Consider the following 19,766-nt stretch of genomic DNA (forward strand, 5'->3'; position numbering starts at 1 on the left):
TCTGTCAAGAGTTTTAAGCAGAGGAGTGACCCTATATGATATACGATTTTGAAGGACCCCACTAGCTGGTACCTGAAGAAGGATGGACCATAGAGGACAAGGATAGAAGCAGAGAAACCAGAAAAGAAATTATTTCATTTACTCAGGTGAGATAATGGCTTGGATCTAGGGCAAGGCAAGATGTAGAGAGAGATTTGCAAAATATTTTGTAGATGTATTTTGTTCTTAGATGGAGAGATCTCTGGAGCTGGGCAATATGACCAGGGTCCAGCACTTTGTCCTGCTGGGTTTGTCCACAAGCTTGGGCATAAGAGATGTTTTGTTTGCTGTCTTCCTCACTCTCTACCTGCTGACCCTGTTGGAGAACACACTCATCATCTACCTCATCTGCAGCCACAGGGAGCTCCACAAGCCCATGTACTTCTTCCTGGGCAACCTGAGCTGCCTGGAGATGTGCTACGTGTCAGTGACCATGCCCAGCCTGCTGGTGGGGCTGTGGACTGGACCCTGCCATGTGCCCTTCACAACCTGCATGACCCAACTCTTCTTCTTCATCTCTCTCATCTGTACGGAGTGCACCCTCCTGGCCTCCATGGCCTATGACCGCTATGTGGCCATCTGTCACCCACTCCACTACCCGTTGCTCATGAGGCCCCAGGTTTTCCTGGGCTTGGCCATGACTTCATGGTTTGGTGGGCTGCTGGTCTCAGTGATCAAAACAGCATGTATTGCCAGCCTGTCCTACTGTGGCCCCAATGTCCTCAATCACTTCTTCTGTGATGTCTCCCCTCTGCTTAACTTGTCCTGCACGCACGTGGCCCTGACAGAGCTGGTGGACTTCATTTCTGCCATTGTCATCCTCTGGGGTTCCCTCATCATAGCCATAGCCTCCTATGTGGCCATTGTTAGGGCTGTGCTCCACATGCCATCAGCTGCTGCCCGTTGCAAAGCCTTCTCTACCTGTGCCTCCCACCTCATAGTGGTGGGCATCTTCTACTCAGCCACTATCTTCATCTATGCTCGTCCCAACCGCATAGAGGCCATGGATCTCAACAAGGTATTGTCTGTCATCTACACGGTGGTCACACCTATGTGCAATCCTGTCATCTACTGCCTGCGGAACAAGGAGGTCCAGGCAGTTTTCCATAGAACCATACACTCATCCTGAAGCTGACCAGCTGACCAGGGCATGGGGGAGATCTCAAGCTATCAATACTTTACATTTTTATTGAGATACAATTCACATATCATACATTTCACCCTTTAAAAATGTACAATTCAGTGGTTTTTAGTATATTCACAAAGTTGTGCAACCATCACCAATATCTAATTCCAGAATGTTTTCATCACCACCAAAAGAAACCTGTACACATTAGAAGTCACTCCCAATCCTCCACCCCTCACCCTAAGAAACCATTAATTTTCTTTCTGTCTCCACAGATTTTTTCTGTTTTGGACATTTCACACAAATGGAATCATATAATATGTGGCATTTTGTGTGGCTTCTTTCACTTCATATAATATTTTTGAGGTTCATATGTGTTGAAAATTGTATCAGTACTTCACTCTTTTTTATGGCTGAATAATAATCCATTGTATGGATATACCAGGTATTGGTTACCTATTCATCAATTTATGGATATCTGAGTTGTTTCAACTTTTTAGCTGTTAAGAATAATGCTGCTGCAAACATTTATGTACAACTTTTTGTGTGGATGTATATTTTCATTTGTCTTGGGTGTTTGCCTAGGAGTGGGATTGCTAGGTCATATGGTAACTCTGTATTTGACTTTTTAAAGAACTGTCAGATTATTTCTTAAAGCATTCAATGCCCTGCTTTTAAAATACATGTATGTCAAGGTAAGGAGAGCAGTTATGGATAGCAATTTATAGATGAGATAATGCAAGTGACCAACATATCTAAGAAATATCCTTGATACTCAAGGAAAAATGTTAATTACAATAAGTTATACCATCACTGTATCAGACTGGGAAAAATTCAAATGGTTGTTGACACCTAGAGCTGAGTTGTCTTTGGGAAAGTGGGCACTCTCGCTCAAATACTGTGGGTGGTGGCATAAATTTTTAGGACCTTCTTGCAGAGAAACCTGGTATCATCCATCATCTATTGCCTACACTTTGACCCAGCATCTCCGCTTTTGCAATATTTCATAGAAAAATTAAAGCACTGATTTATAAAAATACATGTTCAAGGATATTTATTGCAGCATTGTTTTAATTGGCCTAAACTGGAAGAGTGAATATTCATCAATAAGATAACAACTGAATAAGTTATGGTACCTTCACATTGTGAAATCTTATGAAGCAATTTAAAAAAAAGAATTGATTCTATTTCTCTATATTGACACAGAAGCCTGATATATTTGTAAGTGAAAAGGAAAAATTTTAAATAAATGTTTAAATATTAAAAATTTAAAGACAAAAATTCAAGACATGTCTACATATGCTTGCATAGATATTTTTTGAGGATGCACACCCAAAAATTCAAGGAGTGTGAAAACATTTTTTTTTGCAAATTTCAGTAATAATAAAAGTTATTAACTGAAATTGGTACAATGTTTCTGGAGGGCAATTTGGCAAAATGCATAAAAAACCTGAATGTGCATGGCCTTTGACAGCATACCATTTTAAAACATTTTTGCAAGAAAATAACTTAGGATGCTTGCAGCAATGTAATTGTGAGAATGTTCATAGCGATTTTGTGCTTTTAATGGAGAACTATTGGGAGAAACCTCTATTCAACAATCTAAGGAGGAGTAGTCAAAATAAACTGCAGCATAGCCACCCAAGGGAATGGTGTCATGAAAAATAACATTCACCAGTTTATTTACTGCCATGAATGTTGTCAATTATATATTGTGATGTGGAAAATTCATGTTATAAAATGACGTGTACAGTGTAATTACATTTTAATTTTTTAAGTGCATGTGTGTATATATGCATATAGGAAAGAATTTGGCAATAAATACTATAACATGTTAATGGTGATTGCCATTGTGTGGAAGACCCTGGGAGGCTTTGCTTTTATTTTCACTTTGTTGTATTTTGTTTGTGGTAAGCATGTATTGCTTCTGGAATAAAACTGTGTTTTTCAATATTAAAAAATCACCTTAGTCTCTGTCTTTTGTCAATAAGATAGAGCTGAACTTACTTGACTAGGAATTCAAGATCCCAAACAGTGCTTTAGTTTCGGCCACACTAGACCCAACATTACCTAGACATATACGTCTGGATACCTTTGCACATGCTGTTCCATCTGCCAGGAATGCCATGATCTTCCTTGTCCTCCCTTTGAATGCAGATACCCTCAAGGCCCAGCTTCCGGTTTCCTTCTTCACAGAGTTTTACATTATTGCCCCGGTTCCTATGCACAAGGCAGTGCTTCTTCTATTCTTCTGTGGCTCTCATTCACACAGGGTGAAAATACAGATCAGAGCAGGAGGGGTGCAGAGCACAGACTTCATCAGTCTTGCTGAAAATCGGTGAAGAACATTAAGGACTAACTCAACGTCTGTAGCATGAAGGTAAAATGGTAATTTCTGTGTCAAGTGTACATGAATTTAAAATTAATCAATATTGGCAAATTATTTTCCAAAAATGCTGCCTCAGTCTGCATTCCAGAGCAGTTTTAGAGAATATCTTTCCCCCACATCCAACCAAACCTGAGTTTTCTCAAATGATTTCCTTTTTTTTTTTCCAATTTACCACGTGTAAGTGCATCTTATTACTTTGATTTTCACTTCTTTAGTAGCGGTGGAGATTGAAAACCATTCCATAGATTTTTATGGGACATTTGTATTACCCCTTTTTGGATGAACTGTTGGGCTATGTGTGCTTGTGGAAATAGTTGAGAATGGGTATCTTTGCAGCTTAACTTTTCCCCATCTTTCATTTTTTTCTTCAGGATAAATTCCCCAAGTAGAATTGATGAGTGCAAGGCTTTCAGATTCTCAAGTCTTTTTGTATTTATTAACAAAGTGTCATTCTAAAATGTACCAATCTGTACCCTCATAAGTGACACCAGAACGTGCTTGTTTCCCTTGAGACATTGTCAACATGAATTTTAATTTTTTTAAGTAAAATTTAAAAATATGCTAGTCTGATGAGCAAGTCATTCTATAGAAAGTCATTCTTTGAATTTCTATTTTCTCTTATGTTTATTTATTCAGTTATAATTGGTGAAAAGTAATACAAGCTTATTGCAAAATATTCAAATATGTAAAATAGAAAATATTGGTCCTCTGTGGTCTCATGCCTGAAAACACAGCTGATAACTGTTTGACATATATCCTTTCTAGGTATATATTAACATAAATAACTATTGCTATTAGTATATTTATCATCATTGTTTTACAAAACATTGACATACTCATATACTGCTTTCATTTTTAACTCAACAACATACATCTCCCCACAGCAGTATCTACAGGTCTATTTTAATCTCCTTAATGGATACAAGTTATTTCATAGTATAGGTATAACGTAATATATTTAAATAATATCCTGTTGATCTGCATTTGAGTTGTTCCCCAAAAAATGGCATTTATTCCAAATTTCACAATTTTTCAGTAAACATTCTTGTATATATATATATATTGTATTAGATATATAATATTTTTCAGTTGTCAAGGAGTAAATTTCTGTCTTCTGATTAAATTTGCATTTCTTGGGTAACTCGAGAGATGCGCATCTTTTTGCAGGTTATCAGCCACTTACATATTTCCTTCAATAACCTTCCTGTTCATGACCATTTCCCTTATGTTTTTCTCTTGGAGTAGTGATATTTTTCTCATTTATTTTAAAAAAAGTTTTAAACATTATGTTGCAAATATTTCCCTCCAGGTTTCTATTTGCCTTTGAAATTTGTGTATGTGTTTGTGGCCATGAAAGTTTTAAAATCAGGAACAGAAAACTGCATTGCTGAAGAGACTCAGCGCAGATGGAGGGTTTTCCACAAGGCTGCGTGCACCTCCTTGTTCCGCAGGCAGTAGATGATCGGGCTGCATGTGGGCGTGGCCACCGTGTAGATGACTGACAGCATCTTGTTGAGGTCTGTGGATTCAATGCGGCTGGGTCGGGAATATATGAAGAGGACCACTGAGTAGAAGATGCCCATCACAATCAGATGGGAGGCGCATGTGGAGAGGGCTTTACAGCGAGCAGTAGCTGAAAGCATGCGAAACACAGCCCTCCCAATGGCCACATAGGAGGCCAGAGCAATTAGTAATGACCCACAGAAGATGAAGATAGCAGAGATGAAATCCACCAGCTCTGTCAGGGCCACATGGGTGCAGGACAGGTTGAGCAGAGGGGAGACATCACAGAAGAAGTGATTGAGGACATTGGGGCCACAGTAGGACAGGCTGGCAATGCATGATGTCTTAACCACTGAGACTAGCGGCCCACCAAGCCATGAGGACATGGCCAAGCCCAGGCAGACCTGGGGTCTCATGAGCAGTGGGTAGTGCAGTGGAAGGCAGATGGCCACATAGCGGTCATAGGCCATGGAGGACAGGAGAGTGCACTTGGTACCAATGAGAGACACAAATAAAAAAACCTGAATTATGCAGGCTGTGAAGGACACATGGTGCAGACTCGATCTCAGTCCCACTAGCAGGCTGGGCATGGTCACTGACACATAGCACATCTCTAGGCAGCTCAGGTTGCCCAGGAAGAAGTACATGGGTTTTTGAAGCTCCCGGTGACTGCAGATGAGGTAGATGATGAGCGTGTTCTCCAGGAGGATCAGTAGGTAGAGGGTCATAAAGACGGCAAATAGGCCAATCCTTACATCTTGGCTGGAAGACAAACCTAGTAGGATAAACTCCTGGACTCTGGACACATTGGCCAATTCCAGAGACCTTTCCATCTAAGTGAAGAAAGAAATAGGTTTGTAGAGACCGTGGTCCATGCAGAAGTAAAAGGATAAAAGAGGAAGAGTGTATAAGGTTATGGGCTCTAGGGCCAATGTAACTTTGTCATGATGGCTGTTGTCAGGAAGACCAGTGAGGAGCAACCGAGAAATTGCAAAACTGGAAACAAAAAACTTACTAAATCTGTGATCATCAGCAAGACAATATTTATGAATCTCAGTTATCTTATCTCTGTAAAATGGAGGTGAAATCTATCCCCATGAGGTCCTTAGTCCTTATGGATATTAAACATGGGGATAGATGAGAAGGTGCTTTATAAAGTGAGGCATGACTGTTATTTCTTTACTTTTGATGACATTAAGTGGTGTTTTCTAAGTTGGAGGGTTTTTTTCCTTTAAAAAGTTCCTAGGACATCAGGGTTTGTCTACACTATTTTAAATAGAGGAAGACTTGCAATTCCCTTATTCTGAGACATATACCTCTCTTAACTGAATTGAATTTCTGGAGGAAGCTTTCCACTGTTTATTAGAGAAAAGTACCAGTAGCAATGATTTTTCTGAAAAGACCAATGAGAAATCTCCTCCCTGAATGTTTCTCAAGATGACTCCTTCCAGAAAGATAATATGTCTTTTTCTTTTTTCTGAGGAAGATTAGCCCTGAGCTAACATCTGTGCTAGTCCTCCTCCGCTTTTATATGTGGGTCGCGACCACAGCATGGCTGAAGAGTGGTGTAGGTCGGTACCCAGGATCCAAACCTGTGAACATGGGCTGCCAAAGCAGAATGTGCCAAACCCAACCACTATGCCAAAATGCCTGCCCTTAACATATCTTTTTTATAAGGAAATAAACTACATACGTTGAGTATCACTCACTTGCTCCTGCACTGTGCTGCATTTTTTAAACACATGGAGATAATGAATTTTCATGACCCTATGAAAATAAAAGCATTATTTTACTCATTCATTCACGTGACTGTACTGAAGCTCATAGGCAGTAAGTAACTTATGAATGGGATGAAGTTATAGAAATAGAGGTCCTTTGCCTATCGTTAGTGTTGAGGATTCGACTTGAGTTTTAGGCAAGTGAGAGGTGGAGATTATGCTATTTGGACTCACTTCTGACTTATCATATGTATTCAATAGCAAGTATTTATTGAGTATGTACTCAATAGCAAATATTTATTATGTACTATGTAATAGGTGTTTGAAATCAAATAGTGAGCAAAACCAATGTCTGTGAGTTTTGAAATTCATAACGTAGGTAGTGAGGTATAGAGAAGGCAAACATAAAGACAAATATAGAATTTCAGTGGATAAGTGCTAAGGAGAAAGCAAAACAGGATGGTTGGCCATTTCTGGAGGGGAAAAAAATTCATTTTCTTCCATCCATGTGTTGAGCAAAATCCACTTCCCTGTAGCTCCACGTCCATGCCAATGCCTTCTAAGTCTCTCGTTGTGTTCTAGTCTCTATGTTAAACGCTCCCAATGAAAATTAAGTTTCAGGCATAAACAATCAGAATAATAGAATGGAATAAAGCCCAGGAACACATCAAACATATACACAAACTTGATTTATGATGTAATTTGTATTGAAGATGAGTGGGGAAAGGGATGGACTTTGCAACAAATGGTTCTTGAATAATTAATTACCCATACAGAAAAATAAAAAGAGATTGAAACCCTACATCACACCACATGCACAAAAGATCAACTTCAGGTGAATTAAAAACATGAATGTGGAGTGAAAATTCTGGAATTTTAGAAAAAATATGGAAGTATATCTTTATGACCTCGTGGATATAGAAAACAATAACAATAAAGAAAAAGAATTTAAAACTTAACCACTTTAAAATTTTAAAACTCTAATCAGCCAAAGAAATTCTGATCACCATAAAAAATTAAAAGAAAAGTCACAAACTGGAAAAAATGTACTGGCAATAAATATGAGGAAAGATCCCTATGGAGGATATACAAAGAAATTGGTAAAGTGACACACAAAATAGTTTTTTTCTCAGTAGAAATATGGGCAAAAGTTCTGACTGTACACCTCACCAAAGAATAATTAATTGCTCAAAACCTGGGAGTAGGCTCATCTCATTAGGAGACAAGGAAATGGAAATTAAAACCAAAGTTAGATGCCACTTAATATCCTGGAAATGGCACAAATATAAATGTCTGAAAATGTTATGTTTAACAATGAGAATTTTCATTTATGGCTTCTGGAGGTCTGAATTGGTATGATCATTTAAGAAAACAATTTGGCACTATCTAGTAAATTTTAAGATGTGAGTATACCCCAGAAATTCTATGTCCAAGCATATAGCCAGAGTAATGTTCACAGCAGCACTGTTTTACTAGCAAAAAAGAAAAAAATACTGCAAATATCCCAAACATCCAATAGTAGAATTGATAAGTAAATTGTGATCTTCTTATATACTGGAACATTATTCTGTAAATAAATGAATGAACCAGAATCACATCTAACGTGATCAATGAAGCAATCTCAGAAACATAATACTGAGCAAAAGAAAGTTACATAAATATGGAAGCAGTATAATTCCACTTATATAAAAGTCAAACTGCTCAAAAATTTTAAGAAACATATAAAGTGTAAAATAAAGTAGGAGAATGATGGACCCCAATTTCAAGATAGTGGTTACTTCTTAGGGAGGAGGGATGGGGTGGGAAGGGCACGAAAGAGGTTTCAAAGATAAACAATCACACTCTTCTTAAAATGGTTAACGAGTACAAGGGACTCACTGCATTGTTACATTGATAACCTACTCCTGTACTGCATATTTTCTGTTTCATCTACTCACTATTTACACAAAAGCCACTTATAAAAATAGTTCCTACGTGTGTTAAAATTCATAGAACTTTACACCAAAAAAGTCAATTTTGAACATAAAGTTTAAAAGTTACTTTTTGCACTTCAGCGTTGTTTTCCCCCCCTCAGAAGTAACAACTGTTATCAGTTTCTTGTGGGTCCTTCCAGAAATATTGCCAGAACATTCGTGCACTTGTATGTATATGTATATGTACCCTCCCTCCTTTAAAACATGGCACAAATCTCACATCGAGTATGAGTACCAAGATCCCTATTAATCCAATACTATGTTATTTCTCTCATGCTTTAATGCCTTCTCCATAATTTGTTTTGGTAAAATTTCCCCTTGAAAATGCTTAATTCTCAACATGTCCAAATTAAGGAAAAATGGTTGTTCCTTCCAAGTCTATTGGTTTAGGCAAAGATAGATGAGATCATTAAGACAGTCCCTTTCAAGTAACAGATGAAAACATGTTGAATAAATGAGTGCAATAAATTATTCTCTGTTATTGTTAATGTTAACTAAAATTATAGAGATGCAGTTTAGCCCCCAAAAGTAGATATATTCTTGGCGGGAACTTTCACATTGACATTTTGGCACAATATCTCATTTTTCACATGAGCACAGTGAGACTCAAAGTTGGTGCTTAAAGTTCTTTTCAGATCAACTTCTGTCTGTTCAGGGTAGACGTTCTTAGTATGGAACAAGGTCACCTGGCTGGTTGGACTGTCCTTACAAGGCTGGTGAGGGCACTGTCATTTGTCCTTATAATGACTTCCTGCCACAGCCTCCCGCCACATACCTTCCCTCTGCTGGACTCCCGTTCTTCTCTGGCCTGCGTTATCCCTCGTCCTGCTCCTGCTCTTCTTTCCCCTCTATCTACCCATGTTCTTAACTTCTTCATGAAGACTCTTTTGAGTTATCTTTCCTTTTTGATAACTTCAGAAGCTCTACAATGTCCCTGATTAGTCTACTGAAGAAATGATAAGTGTATCTTAAAAGGTACTGGATTCTGTGAGAATGCTTCAAAGATTTTGAGCCCATTCCACAAACATTTGTCCACAAACACCTGAATTGCACCTATGATGTGGTTATGGATGACTTAGTTTTTGCCCCCATAGAAAAGTTTATGACTAGCAGCTTGCTAGCTGTGTGACCATGAGTAAGATCCTTAATGTCTCTAAGCCTGAGTTACCTGTTACTTACGTTGCTACTAATATTCCCATTGGGAATAAAAAGATATACCACACAATAGTAGCTTTAATTTGTTGCCTGTGTTCTACGTACTGGCCGATTTAGACGCAGTATAACATAGTTCAGTGGCCCTCAAGCATTTTTACCATGGCCCACAATAAGAAATACATTTAACATTGTGACCCAGTCACAATGACACACACACACACACACAGACACACACACACACAACCACATACACAAACGAAACAAAAATTTAACAAAAAACGCTTACCTTTACTCTACGTGAGTCCCTTTGATATTCTTTCTCATGTTCTATGCCATATGATTTTTGGTGCTTGTATTGACCTCATACATTCATTTTATGAACATCAGTTTAAACTACACTGTCATTCAAGTTAAGAGAAGGGCTTTGGAATCAAATAGAAACAGGTTCTGGTCTGGGCTCTCTCTAACTTAGACAAGGACTCTGTATTTCTGAGCCTCAGATCTTCATCTCCAGTGTGGAGATAATAACCCTGACTTCTTCAGGCTGTCATGGAGATTAAGTCCAAAATAGTCTCTGTGGTACCCAGGTAGTGTTTAGCACCCCATAGGTGTCTTCTAGAAGGGAGAACTTTTCTGGTCTTCTCTTTTTTATTTCTCAAATCAAATGCTCTTGTTCTCTTACCTGTCAGCTAAAGTGAGACAGGTCTTGCTTTTCCTTCTGAAAGGAGACTCTGGAGGCCAAAAATATTCAGCTTCTGCCCCTGGATATCATTGAAGATGCTGGTGACTTGAAGAGTTGGCCAGTGAATTCAAGGACCTCAGAAATGTTTGGAAGAAATTGTCTTTGGTCCTGAGCAATGAGCTCTCACCTGTCTCTCCTCATTTCTCCACCTTCGTGTTCTCTGAGCTTCCAAGAGAATTCTGTTCTTACAGTCAGTTGCAAGCAGAAGGGCCAGTTTAAATGAAAGAGATGGACCTTAGAGGGCTGCCCTAATCTCTGTGGATTTAGAGGAAAAATTGAAGTGAAAATTTTTTATGAAAGTGCACCGGGGCTTGGTAAGGTGAATCAAAGTTAACATTCGTTCCAAGGTAGCTCTTATGCAGTTTGGGACCCCTAAGAGGTGCCATGATATGTGTTGGACACTGGGATTACAAAGCTGAATGAAGAGTAATTCCTGTTATCAAGTTGCTCCCAGAATGCTGTAGTCTATTGATCCCAAAACAGACATTTATAACATATTATAGTAAGAGATGAGAAACCTGTGTGTGTTCGGAGGAGGGGAACCTGGAGATTTGGGAAGACATTGTAGGTGGGGTGTCTGAGCTCAGTCCCTGAGAAGTGTTACACGTTTACCTCTGTTCGATATAACACGAGAAAGAGGTAGATAGAATATTCTCCCAGCTAATATACACAATTAAAATATCATTTCCTCACTACCTGCTGGATATTTTAGCCCTGTAAGTCAACATTCAACATTAGGCATTCCATGCACGCAACATATCTTTTCCTCTCTAAGCCTTAGAGTCTCCACCAAATAGGTATTGTCCCTATTTCTACCCAATGCCCGATGAAAATTTGGAGAGAGCACTATCAAATTAAATTTTATTCATTTTCTTTTTCCCTTTTGTGAAATCAAATAAAATAGATAGATTTAAGAGAAATGTACACATAATTCTAGCATAGCACTTTTCAGGAACAGTAAAACCATCACTACACTATGCTGCAGTCAGTAAACAATACAGAATATTTCTGAGCTAACGGCATGACCCAAATCCTCTCCAGTATGTCTGCCCCTCCCATCTTTTGAGAGAATCAATGTTAAAATACTTTAATATTACATGCCTATTCCTATACTCATACACACATACACAAAACAGTGCATCTTGTGCCCACACAGTTCTTCTGCCAAGACGGCCCTTTCCCTTCCTATCTGAATGAAATTTAATTCATCCCTCAAGCTCAATTGAACCTACTTAGTTAAGGTTTCACCCACTTCTTCCTTTTCCAGACACCAAGAACTAATCTTTTTCCCCCGTAGAGAGAGCAGTGTGCTGGAGTGGAAATGGCATGATCCCCAGCAGTTACCCAGAAATTCAGTTGAATGCCTCAACTCCAAACCGAGCTGCAGAAATGTCCTGGCAATTTGGAGCATGATGACCTGAAATGCAATTCCTTATTTGTAATTCAAAGGCTGCATGACTGTGGCTCCTCTGAGTCTCTGTGTTTCCATTTATAAATTGGTGATGATGATGCTCACCTGGAAGAGTTTCATGAAGATTAAACTATTCAATGCCGTAAACTATTCAATTCATCTTTCACAAATCTTCGTACCTATTAGGTGCTCAGTAAGTAGTAGCTATTGCTATTATTAAAACCTTTAAAATGGAGATGACATACACTTCTTAGAGATGATGTAAAAATTAAATTTATAGAGATGTGTACAGATCTAGCACAGTAATGGATACACATTGAGCAATCAATGAATATTAATAGATTTTTACCTCAACTCTAAAAATTGTGTGGCTCCTGACACTAATATAGCTCTTATTACCTTGATTGTAACTACTTACTTACTTTTTTCTCTTACCATGAAACTGTGACCTCAATGGAGAAGAGACTCTGTCTTCTTTTTCCCTATTTTTTTCAACAGAATGTTTGTTGATTTGTCAGGAAAAGCCTAAGACCTGGACCCTGATTCTTAGCAGGTTTTTCTTTAATGTGAGTTGTTTTGACTTTGGAATACTTGATCACGAATCACATAGGGATATCTAATGCAAAGGTAGTGGTGGAGGGAATAAGAGTCTAGGAGAAGGATGACCCGATGTCAAGTCTCCAAGGAACGGATTATAATGAATTTTAAAAGTCCTTTATTAATAAATATTTGCATAGTTTTCCAATTTTGCTACTACAAACATTGCTGCAGTAGATATCCTGGCACACTTCTCTTTTCCCATATATAGGAGTATACCCGTAAGATTCATTTAAGGAAGTAGAATTAATGGGTCAATATGCATTTAAACTTTTTATATGTATTACAAAATTGCCATCTGAAAATATGGCACTGATTTACATTCCCATAGAAGACATCTGAGAATGATTGCTTTATACTCCCTTAACTATACTTATTTTCCTGATTTTTTTCAATTTTTTACAACTCAGATGAAAAATGACATCATTGTTTTAATATGCATTTGTGTGCTTATCAGTGATGTGGCAGAATCAGGAGACTTCTTCCTCCTTGGCATGCTGGTAAATTACATCTCCAAGCATCCTTTGCATACCACTATGTCCACGTGACTAAATCCTGGCCAATGAAGTGTGGGCAGTAATGATGTATATAAATGCCAGGCCTGGCCCTTCAAACCTTGGATGATGCCTCATTCTCATTTTCTCCCTCTCTCTTTACTTGTCTGGAGAGAAAATATTAAATAGAGAACTCCAAGATTCTAGAGGATAACAATTGCTATAAGAAAGAACTTTGGGGTCCTGGAAAAATGCAGAGAATATAGCACCTCTTCTCAAGCTGCACTGATTTATGATGCAAGTGAGAAATAAACCTTGGTCATGTTGAGATGCTTTGATTTGGGGTAATTTGTTACAGTACTATATTGCACACTGCTTGTGTTGCCCTTCAAGGTCCCTTTAGACTCACCTCTTACTGCTAGAGACTTTGATGAGCTCCACATGGGTGTAACTGGAAAGCGTTTCATCTCCAATCTATGTCAAGTATGTCTTTCAACATGATCAGGGGTACTTTTAACATCACAGCAGGAGAAGCCTCACAGGAACACGCTCAGCATCATGTATGTGCAGTTCATAGGTGTGGAGGTATAAAATACACAATAATGCAAGGAGAGAGAAATAAAAGGTATAAAAATTGGAAATGGAGAAGGAAAACTATCATTATTTGCAGATAACATGACTTTACGTAGAAAATCCTAAGGAATCTATGAAACACATATTAGAGCTAACTCATGAGCTTGTCAAGATTGTAGGATACAAGAAAAATACACAGAAATCAGTTTTGTTTCTAAATACTAGATGTAACAATTGGAAAATAAAATTTACAAAACAATTAAATATACTATAGCACCAAAACCAGTAAATACATGGGAATAAATCTAATGAAAAACATGCATGACCCCCACAGTGAAAAGTCTAAAACATTGCTGACAGAAAGATTTAAAATGCTAAATAAATGGAAAGGCATACCATATTCCTGGGTCGGAAGATTCAGTATTGTTTAAAGTGTCAATTCTCCCCAAACTGATCTCTACATTCAATGTAGTCATAATCTAAGCAGGATTTTTTTTATAGAAATAAATAGCTGGTTCTAAAACTTATACAGAATGCAAAAAACCTTTGAGCCTTCAAGATAGTTCTATTTCAAACTATCTTGAGGACTTGAAACTATTTGGAGACCTCGAAATTCCTGACTTTAATACTTGCAATGGTGCTACAATAACCAAGACAATGTCACATTAGTAAAATAATAAACAAATAGATCCATGGAGAGTAAAATAAAGAGCTTAGAAATAGACCCACTTTTGTATGCTCAACCTGATTTTTTACAAAAATGTCAATGAAATTCAATAGAAGAGTCTTTTCAACAACCATGTGGTAAAACTGGGTCCACCATACATAAAAATTATTTTGAGTTGCATTATACACACAAGTGAAATATCAAAAACTATAAACCATAAAGGAGAAAACCAGGACTATATTTGTGACCAGGAAATGGAAAACTTTTCCTAGGATGCAAAAAACAATCATTGCACATTTAAATATTGATCATTCAGACTTCACCAAAATTTATAGCTTCCGTTTATTAAAAGGCACTATTAAGAAAATAGATAGGTAAGCCACAGATTGGAAAAAATATTAATAAAACATTTACATTACCAAGGGCATACATGAAGAATATATAAAGAACTCCTACAACTCAATAGAAAAAAATACACTAATGACCCATAAGTACATGAGAAATTGTTCAATAACCCTGGGCATGAGAGAAATGAAAATTAAAACCACAATGAGATATCCTTACACACCTACTAGAATGGCTAAAATTAAGGATTGACAACATTAAATGTTGATGAGAATGTGGAGCAACCAGAACTCTCATACAGTGCTGATGAGGATATAAAACTGTATACATACTTAAAGATATGTTTTGATAGTTTCTTACAATGTTAAACACACACCTATCTCTCGACCCAGTAATTCTACTGTGAGGTATTTATCCAAGAGAAATGAAGACATGTCCACAAAAGACTTGTAGACAAATGATCGTAGCAGCTTTATTCATAATTGCTGAAAACAACAAAGAACTCAAACTTCCATCAACAGGTGAAGGATAAACAAATGTGATATATTATACATCAGAATGCTACATAGCAATAAAAAAGGGTGAACTGATACACACAAAAATATGGATGTCTCATATTATACTGATCAAAAGAGGTCATACACAAAAGAATATATACTCTGGACTCCGTTTATATGAAGTTCTAGAACAGGCAAGAACTAACCTATGGAAAAATCGGAACAGTGATTACCCCTGGAAGTAGAATTTACAGAGAAAGGGCATGATAAAATAAATAATATGTAATAAATGCCCTGTACATTAATAAGGGTGTGGGTATATGCATCCTTCAAAATATGTTGAATTTAACATCTAAGATTTGTGCATTTCACTTTATATAAATTTTAAAAAGAGGTAAAAACAAACACTGAGCTCTAGTTAGTAGGGCTGATTTCAAAGAAGTATGGGTTAGAAATTCATCAGTTATTTTCCTGAGTCCCAAATTCTAAAATAATGTTCTTGTTCTTAGGAAATATACACTAAAGCTTATGTGAGCGAAGGGGCACAATATCTCTAATCCACTCTCAAATAATTTAGAAAAAATAAGAAATAATTGTGTGTGAGAGAGACAGAGAGATAGAAAGACAGAATACAATAAACAAATGAGGCAAAATATAAATGGTTTGTGATAATACATAAAAGGTGTATCAGAGTTTGATGTGTTCCTGAAACTTTCTGTAAGTCTGAAATTATATCAAAATTCAAAGTCAACAAACCAAAAATAAAACTAAAGAAATCCATAGTTATTCATCTTGATTTTTTATTTAATATGTATATCTCACCCATATTTCCACATCAAACATAAAAATGTATTTCTTTTTATTTCATAGCCCAATGTTTATCTCAGAATGCATGTAATATAAGGTATTTAAGCCATTCACTTTTGATGGACATACAGATTGCTTCTGATTTTTTTTCGTTACAAAGATTCAGTAAACATCCTTGTACATGTTTTCTATCTCTCCTTGTGGGAACATACAGACACATTTGGTCAACATTTGTCAGTCTTCTAGGAATAAGATGATGGGATTGTTAGAGTTGGATTTCTTGCTTCACTATCAAAGTCGAGCATCTTGTCATGAAGTTACCGTTCATCTTTGATAACTTGCTTCCTCATGGATATTGCTCAGTCTTCTCATGGGTAATTCAGATTTTGTTATTGATTGATATGAACTCATTGTATATTAGGTGGGAAATATATTTCTTCAGTTTTTCATTTGCCTTTCAACATTATTTATGGTGTTTCATGGCCATGAAAGATTTTCAGTCCAGAGATGAGAGGTCCAATTATCCAAGACCAGGATCAAGGCCAGTGGAGAGTTTTCCGCAGCGCTGCATGGACCTCCTTGTTTCGCAGGCAGTAGATGATGGGGTTGCACATGGGTGTGACCACTGTGTAGATGACTGACAGCACTTTGTTTAGGTCCATGGATTTGATACGGCTGGGGCGACAGTAGATGAAGAGGGCTGCTGAGTAGAAGATGCCCACCACAACCAGGTGGGAGGCACAGGTGGAGAAGGCCTTACGTCGGGCAGCAGCTGAAGGCATGCGGAGCACAGCCACCCCAATGGCTGAGTAGGAGGCCAGAGCTACCAGCAGTGTTCCACAGAAGATGACAATGGCAGAGATGAAGTCCACCAGCTCTGTCAGGGCCACGTGGGTGCAAGATAGGTTGAGCAGAGGGGAGACATCACAGAAAAATTGGTTGAGGACATTGGGGCCACAATAGGACAAGGTGGCAACGCATGTTGTCTTGACTGCTGAGACCATCAGTCCACCAAGCCATGAGGACGAAGCTAAACTCAGGCAGACCTGGGGCCTCATGAGCAGCAGATAGTGGAGTGGGCGGCAGATGGCCACATAGCAGTCATAGGCCATGGAGGCCAGGAGGGTGCACTCCGTACAGATAAGGGAGACGAAGAAGAAGAGTTGGGTCATGCAGGCTGTGAAGGAGATATTGTAGGGCCCAGTCCACAGCCCCACCAGCAGGCTGGGCATGGTCACTGACACGTAGCACATCTCCAGGTAGCTCAGGTTGCCCAGGAAGAAGTACATGGGCTTGTGGAGCTCCCTGTGACTGCAGATGAGATAGATGATGAGTGTGTTCTCCAGGAGGATGAGCAGGTAGAGAGTCAGGAAGATGGCAAACAGGACATCCCTTATGTCTGGCCTTGTGGACAAACCCAGCAAGACAAATTGCTGGACTCTTGTCATGTTGGCCAACTCCAGGGACCTCTCCATCTGCAGAGAGACAAATAAAGTTTGTTCACATTCTGGTTCCTGGAGGGACACACTAGTAAAAAAAACTATCAGTAGGATGTTACAGTGCCTGGAGACTCTAGTGAATTTTCTAGCCCTGCTTCTGTCGGAAATTGAGTGTTAAATAGACAGACGATGTAGATTCATGAGATAAACTCTGAACATGAGAGCGAATGTCTTGGTTACTCCGGCTATTCTTAGTAAAGCTACATCTTCATACAAACAACTCCACCACCTGAAAATTGGGAGGCTAACATTTGCCTCCCATGAGGTTGTTATAATAATATAAGCGAAGCAAAGGACGGCAAACTGCTGTACCAAATAAGAAATTAGAGCTGTTGTTTGAGTTCTGAAGAAAATTTTCTTTTTAAATAAATTTTTCCATTCCTTTATGCTCTACACAGGAATTTATGAGTGTTCTGTAAATCTGGAATAGAGCCAGACTGTCGTCTCTCTCCTGTAAACGTGTTCCTCTGCTCTTACGTAATTTTATTTTCTAGAATTATATTATGCTGTGGTTCACCAAGTACAATACTCAAGAAAGACAAAGGGGCAGTTTCCTCTCTGAATCACAGAGGGATTCCCACAAAAATTGACACACCTTTCAGCAGAGGTTTGGAAATGTCATTTATTGTATTCAATCTCTGTGATCATATACACGTATATGTATACTTATGTTATTTCCACACTGTTGTATCTGAGAAAGTTAAGGCCCGCAGAAGAAATTATTGAGGTAAACTGGGGCACTCAATCTAATCATGAAAACTTTTATGATTCATTGAGCCCCTACTGTGAGTGAGTAACCTGCCAAAAAACCACCTTGTTCTATTTCTGGTTCTGTGCCAAAGGGCAGGTATAGGGTGCAGATAGCTAAATTCACTTGCCCAAGATCACTCAGCTGGGAAATGACAGGACTGGGAAGGAAACACAGCTGGGTCAAACTTTGGTGCTGTGCCAATTCCTTTGCACCACATTGTCACAATCAAGCCCAGGGAGGCAGAAAAGTCTTCTACATCTGAGACATGAAGAGCAGAGAGCTGGCAAATAAGTCAACTAGACAGTCCTTCTGACTATCAGATATCATTCACAGGATTCATTCAATGACATTTATTGAGCTTCCCCTTATATGCTAGGCACTGAGAATACATGAGTGAGCATACAGAGACCACCTGTGGGGAGCTGACTTCTTGTGAGAAAGAGAGACAACATCAGTTTCTCATGGACCAAGGCTTCCAGGCCACTCTCTGTAATGGTCACTATTTTGCACAACACCAAGTTGCTCCATCAAAGGAAAATACATGATTACACCTGGCGATTCTCCCCTGGACCAACATCCAGGCTGATGATGTCAAGATTCAGCCACCAGGTTTGTGTAGAAGACCCTTAGATGATCTGACAGCCTCCCATTCAATTTTCCTCTATAGAAAAGAGAGAATAGAAATCTCTCTCTGTCTCTGCATTCTTGTAAGTAAAAGGCATTTTATTTTACGTCTTATCTTATAAGATAATACATTTACAGGTAACAAAAAACATTCAAGTAAATGTCGCTCTCATCCTTGTCCATTAGCCCTCCCCACAAGAAAACCACCAAACCAGTTTCTTGGGTGGACCTCAAGAAATGGTTCTTGGGAACACTCTCCTGTGTAGGTATATGGGTCTCGCTAATCATAAAGGGTAACATACTGGACATACTTTCTGCACCTCAAAATTTTTGTTAATAATATATCTTGAAATTAATTCCATATCTGTATGGAGATGACATTTTCTGTTTTAATAGGTGCAGAATAGTTCCTTGTATGGATGCAACATAACTGTAGTTCCATGCTAGGGATCTCCACTGTCCTCCCGAGACATCATAAAGATCATAGAAGGTCTGATTTGCCTATTAATCTCCAGATCCCTGCTCAGTGCCTGGTACATTGATTTTGTTTTGATGAAAGTAAATGGGTCAATGTAAGGATACACGTGAAAAGAGCTTGAACACAAGGCTAGTGCATTTGGGCTTCACCCTATATGTAATGTGCATCCATGGAGGGCATGAGGGCTTTGGATTCATTTAACAAATGCTGATGCCTGCGGGAATATTTTCCAATATTTATTGAGCACCTACTGTATGCCAGCCCCAGTTCTAAGAATGTCCATGTATTAACTCATTTCTTCTTCACAAAAACTCTGGTGAAATAGAACATCTAACACCATCTAATGGAGAAAAGGCTGTGCTGGTCCATCAGTTGGAA

The 19,766-nt window shown here is 38.4% G+C and overlaps 3 protein-coding genes across 3 annotated transcripts; 1 reads left to right on the plus strand and 2 right to left on the minus strand.

Annotated features, from left to right (window-relative positions):
- Positions 1–229: 229 nt before the first annotated feature.
- Positions 230–1,168, plus strand: OR6Z3 (olfactory receptor family 6 subfamily Z member 3). The gene has a single exon (NM_001391720.1). The coding sequence runs from the start codon at positions 230–232 to the stop codon at positions 1,166–1,168; it is 939 nt and encodes a 312-aa protein (NP_001378649.1).
- A 3,783-nt stretch (positions 1,169–4,951) lies between these two features.
- OR6Z11 (olfactory receptor family 6 subfamily Z member 11) lies at positions 4,952–5,890 on the minus strand. The gene has a single exon (NM_001391721.1). The coding sequence runs from the start codon at positions 5,888–5,890 to the stop codon at positions 4,952–4,954; it is 939 nt and encodes a 312-aa protein (NP_001378650.1).
- A 10,682-nt stretch (positions 5,891–16,572) lies between these two features.
- Positions 16,573–17,511, minus strand: OR6Z10 (olfactory receptor family 6 subfamily Z member 10). Its single transcript, NM_001391086.1, has one exon. It carries the CDS (start codon positions 17,509–17,511, stop codon positions 16,573–16,575), a length of 939 nt encoding a protein of 312 aa, NP_001378015.1.
- Between the last annotated feature and the right edge of the window lie 2,255 nt (positions 17,512–19,766).

This window comes from Equus caballus, chromosome 10, assembly GCF_041296265.1.
Source record: "Equus caballus isolate H_3958 breed thoroughbred chromosome 10, TB-T2T, whole genome shotgun sequence".
Classification (NCBI taxonomy): Eukaryota; Metazoa; Chordata; class Mammalia; order Perissodactyla; family Equidae; genus Equus; species Equus caballus.

Coding starts and splice junctions, on each gene's coding strand:
- OR6Z10 (NM_001391086.1), bottom strand. CDS start 17,511: ATGGAGAGGTCCCTGGAGTTGGCCAACATGACAAGAGTCCAGCAATTT.
- OR6Z11 (NM_001391721.1), bottom strand. CDS start 5,890: ATGGAAAGGTCTCTGGAATTGGCCAATGTGTCCAGAGTCCAGGAGTTT.
- OR6Z3 (NM_001391720.1), top strand. CDS start 230: ATGGAGAGATCTCTGGAGCTGGGCAATATGACCAGGGTCCAGCACTTT.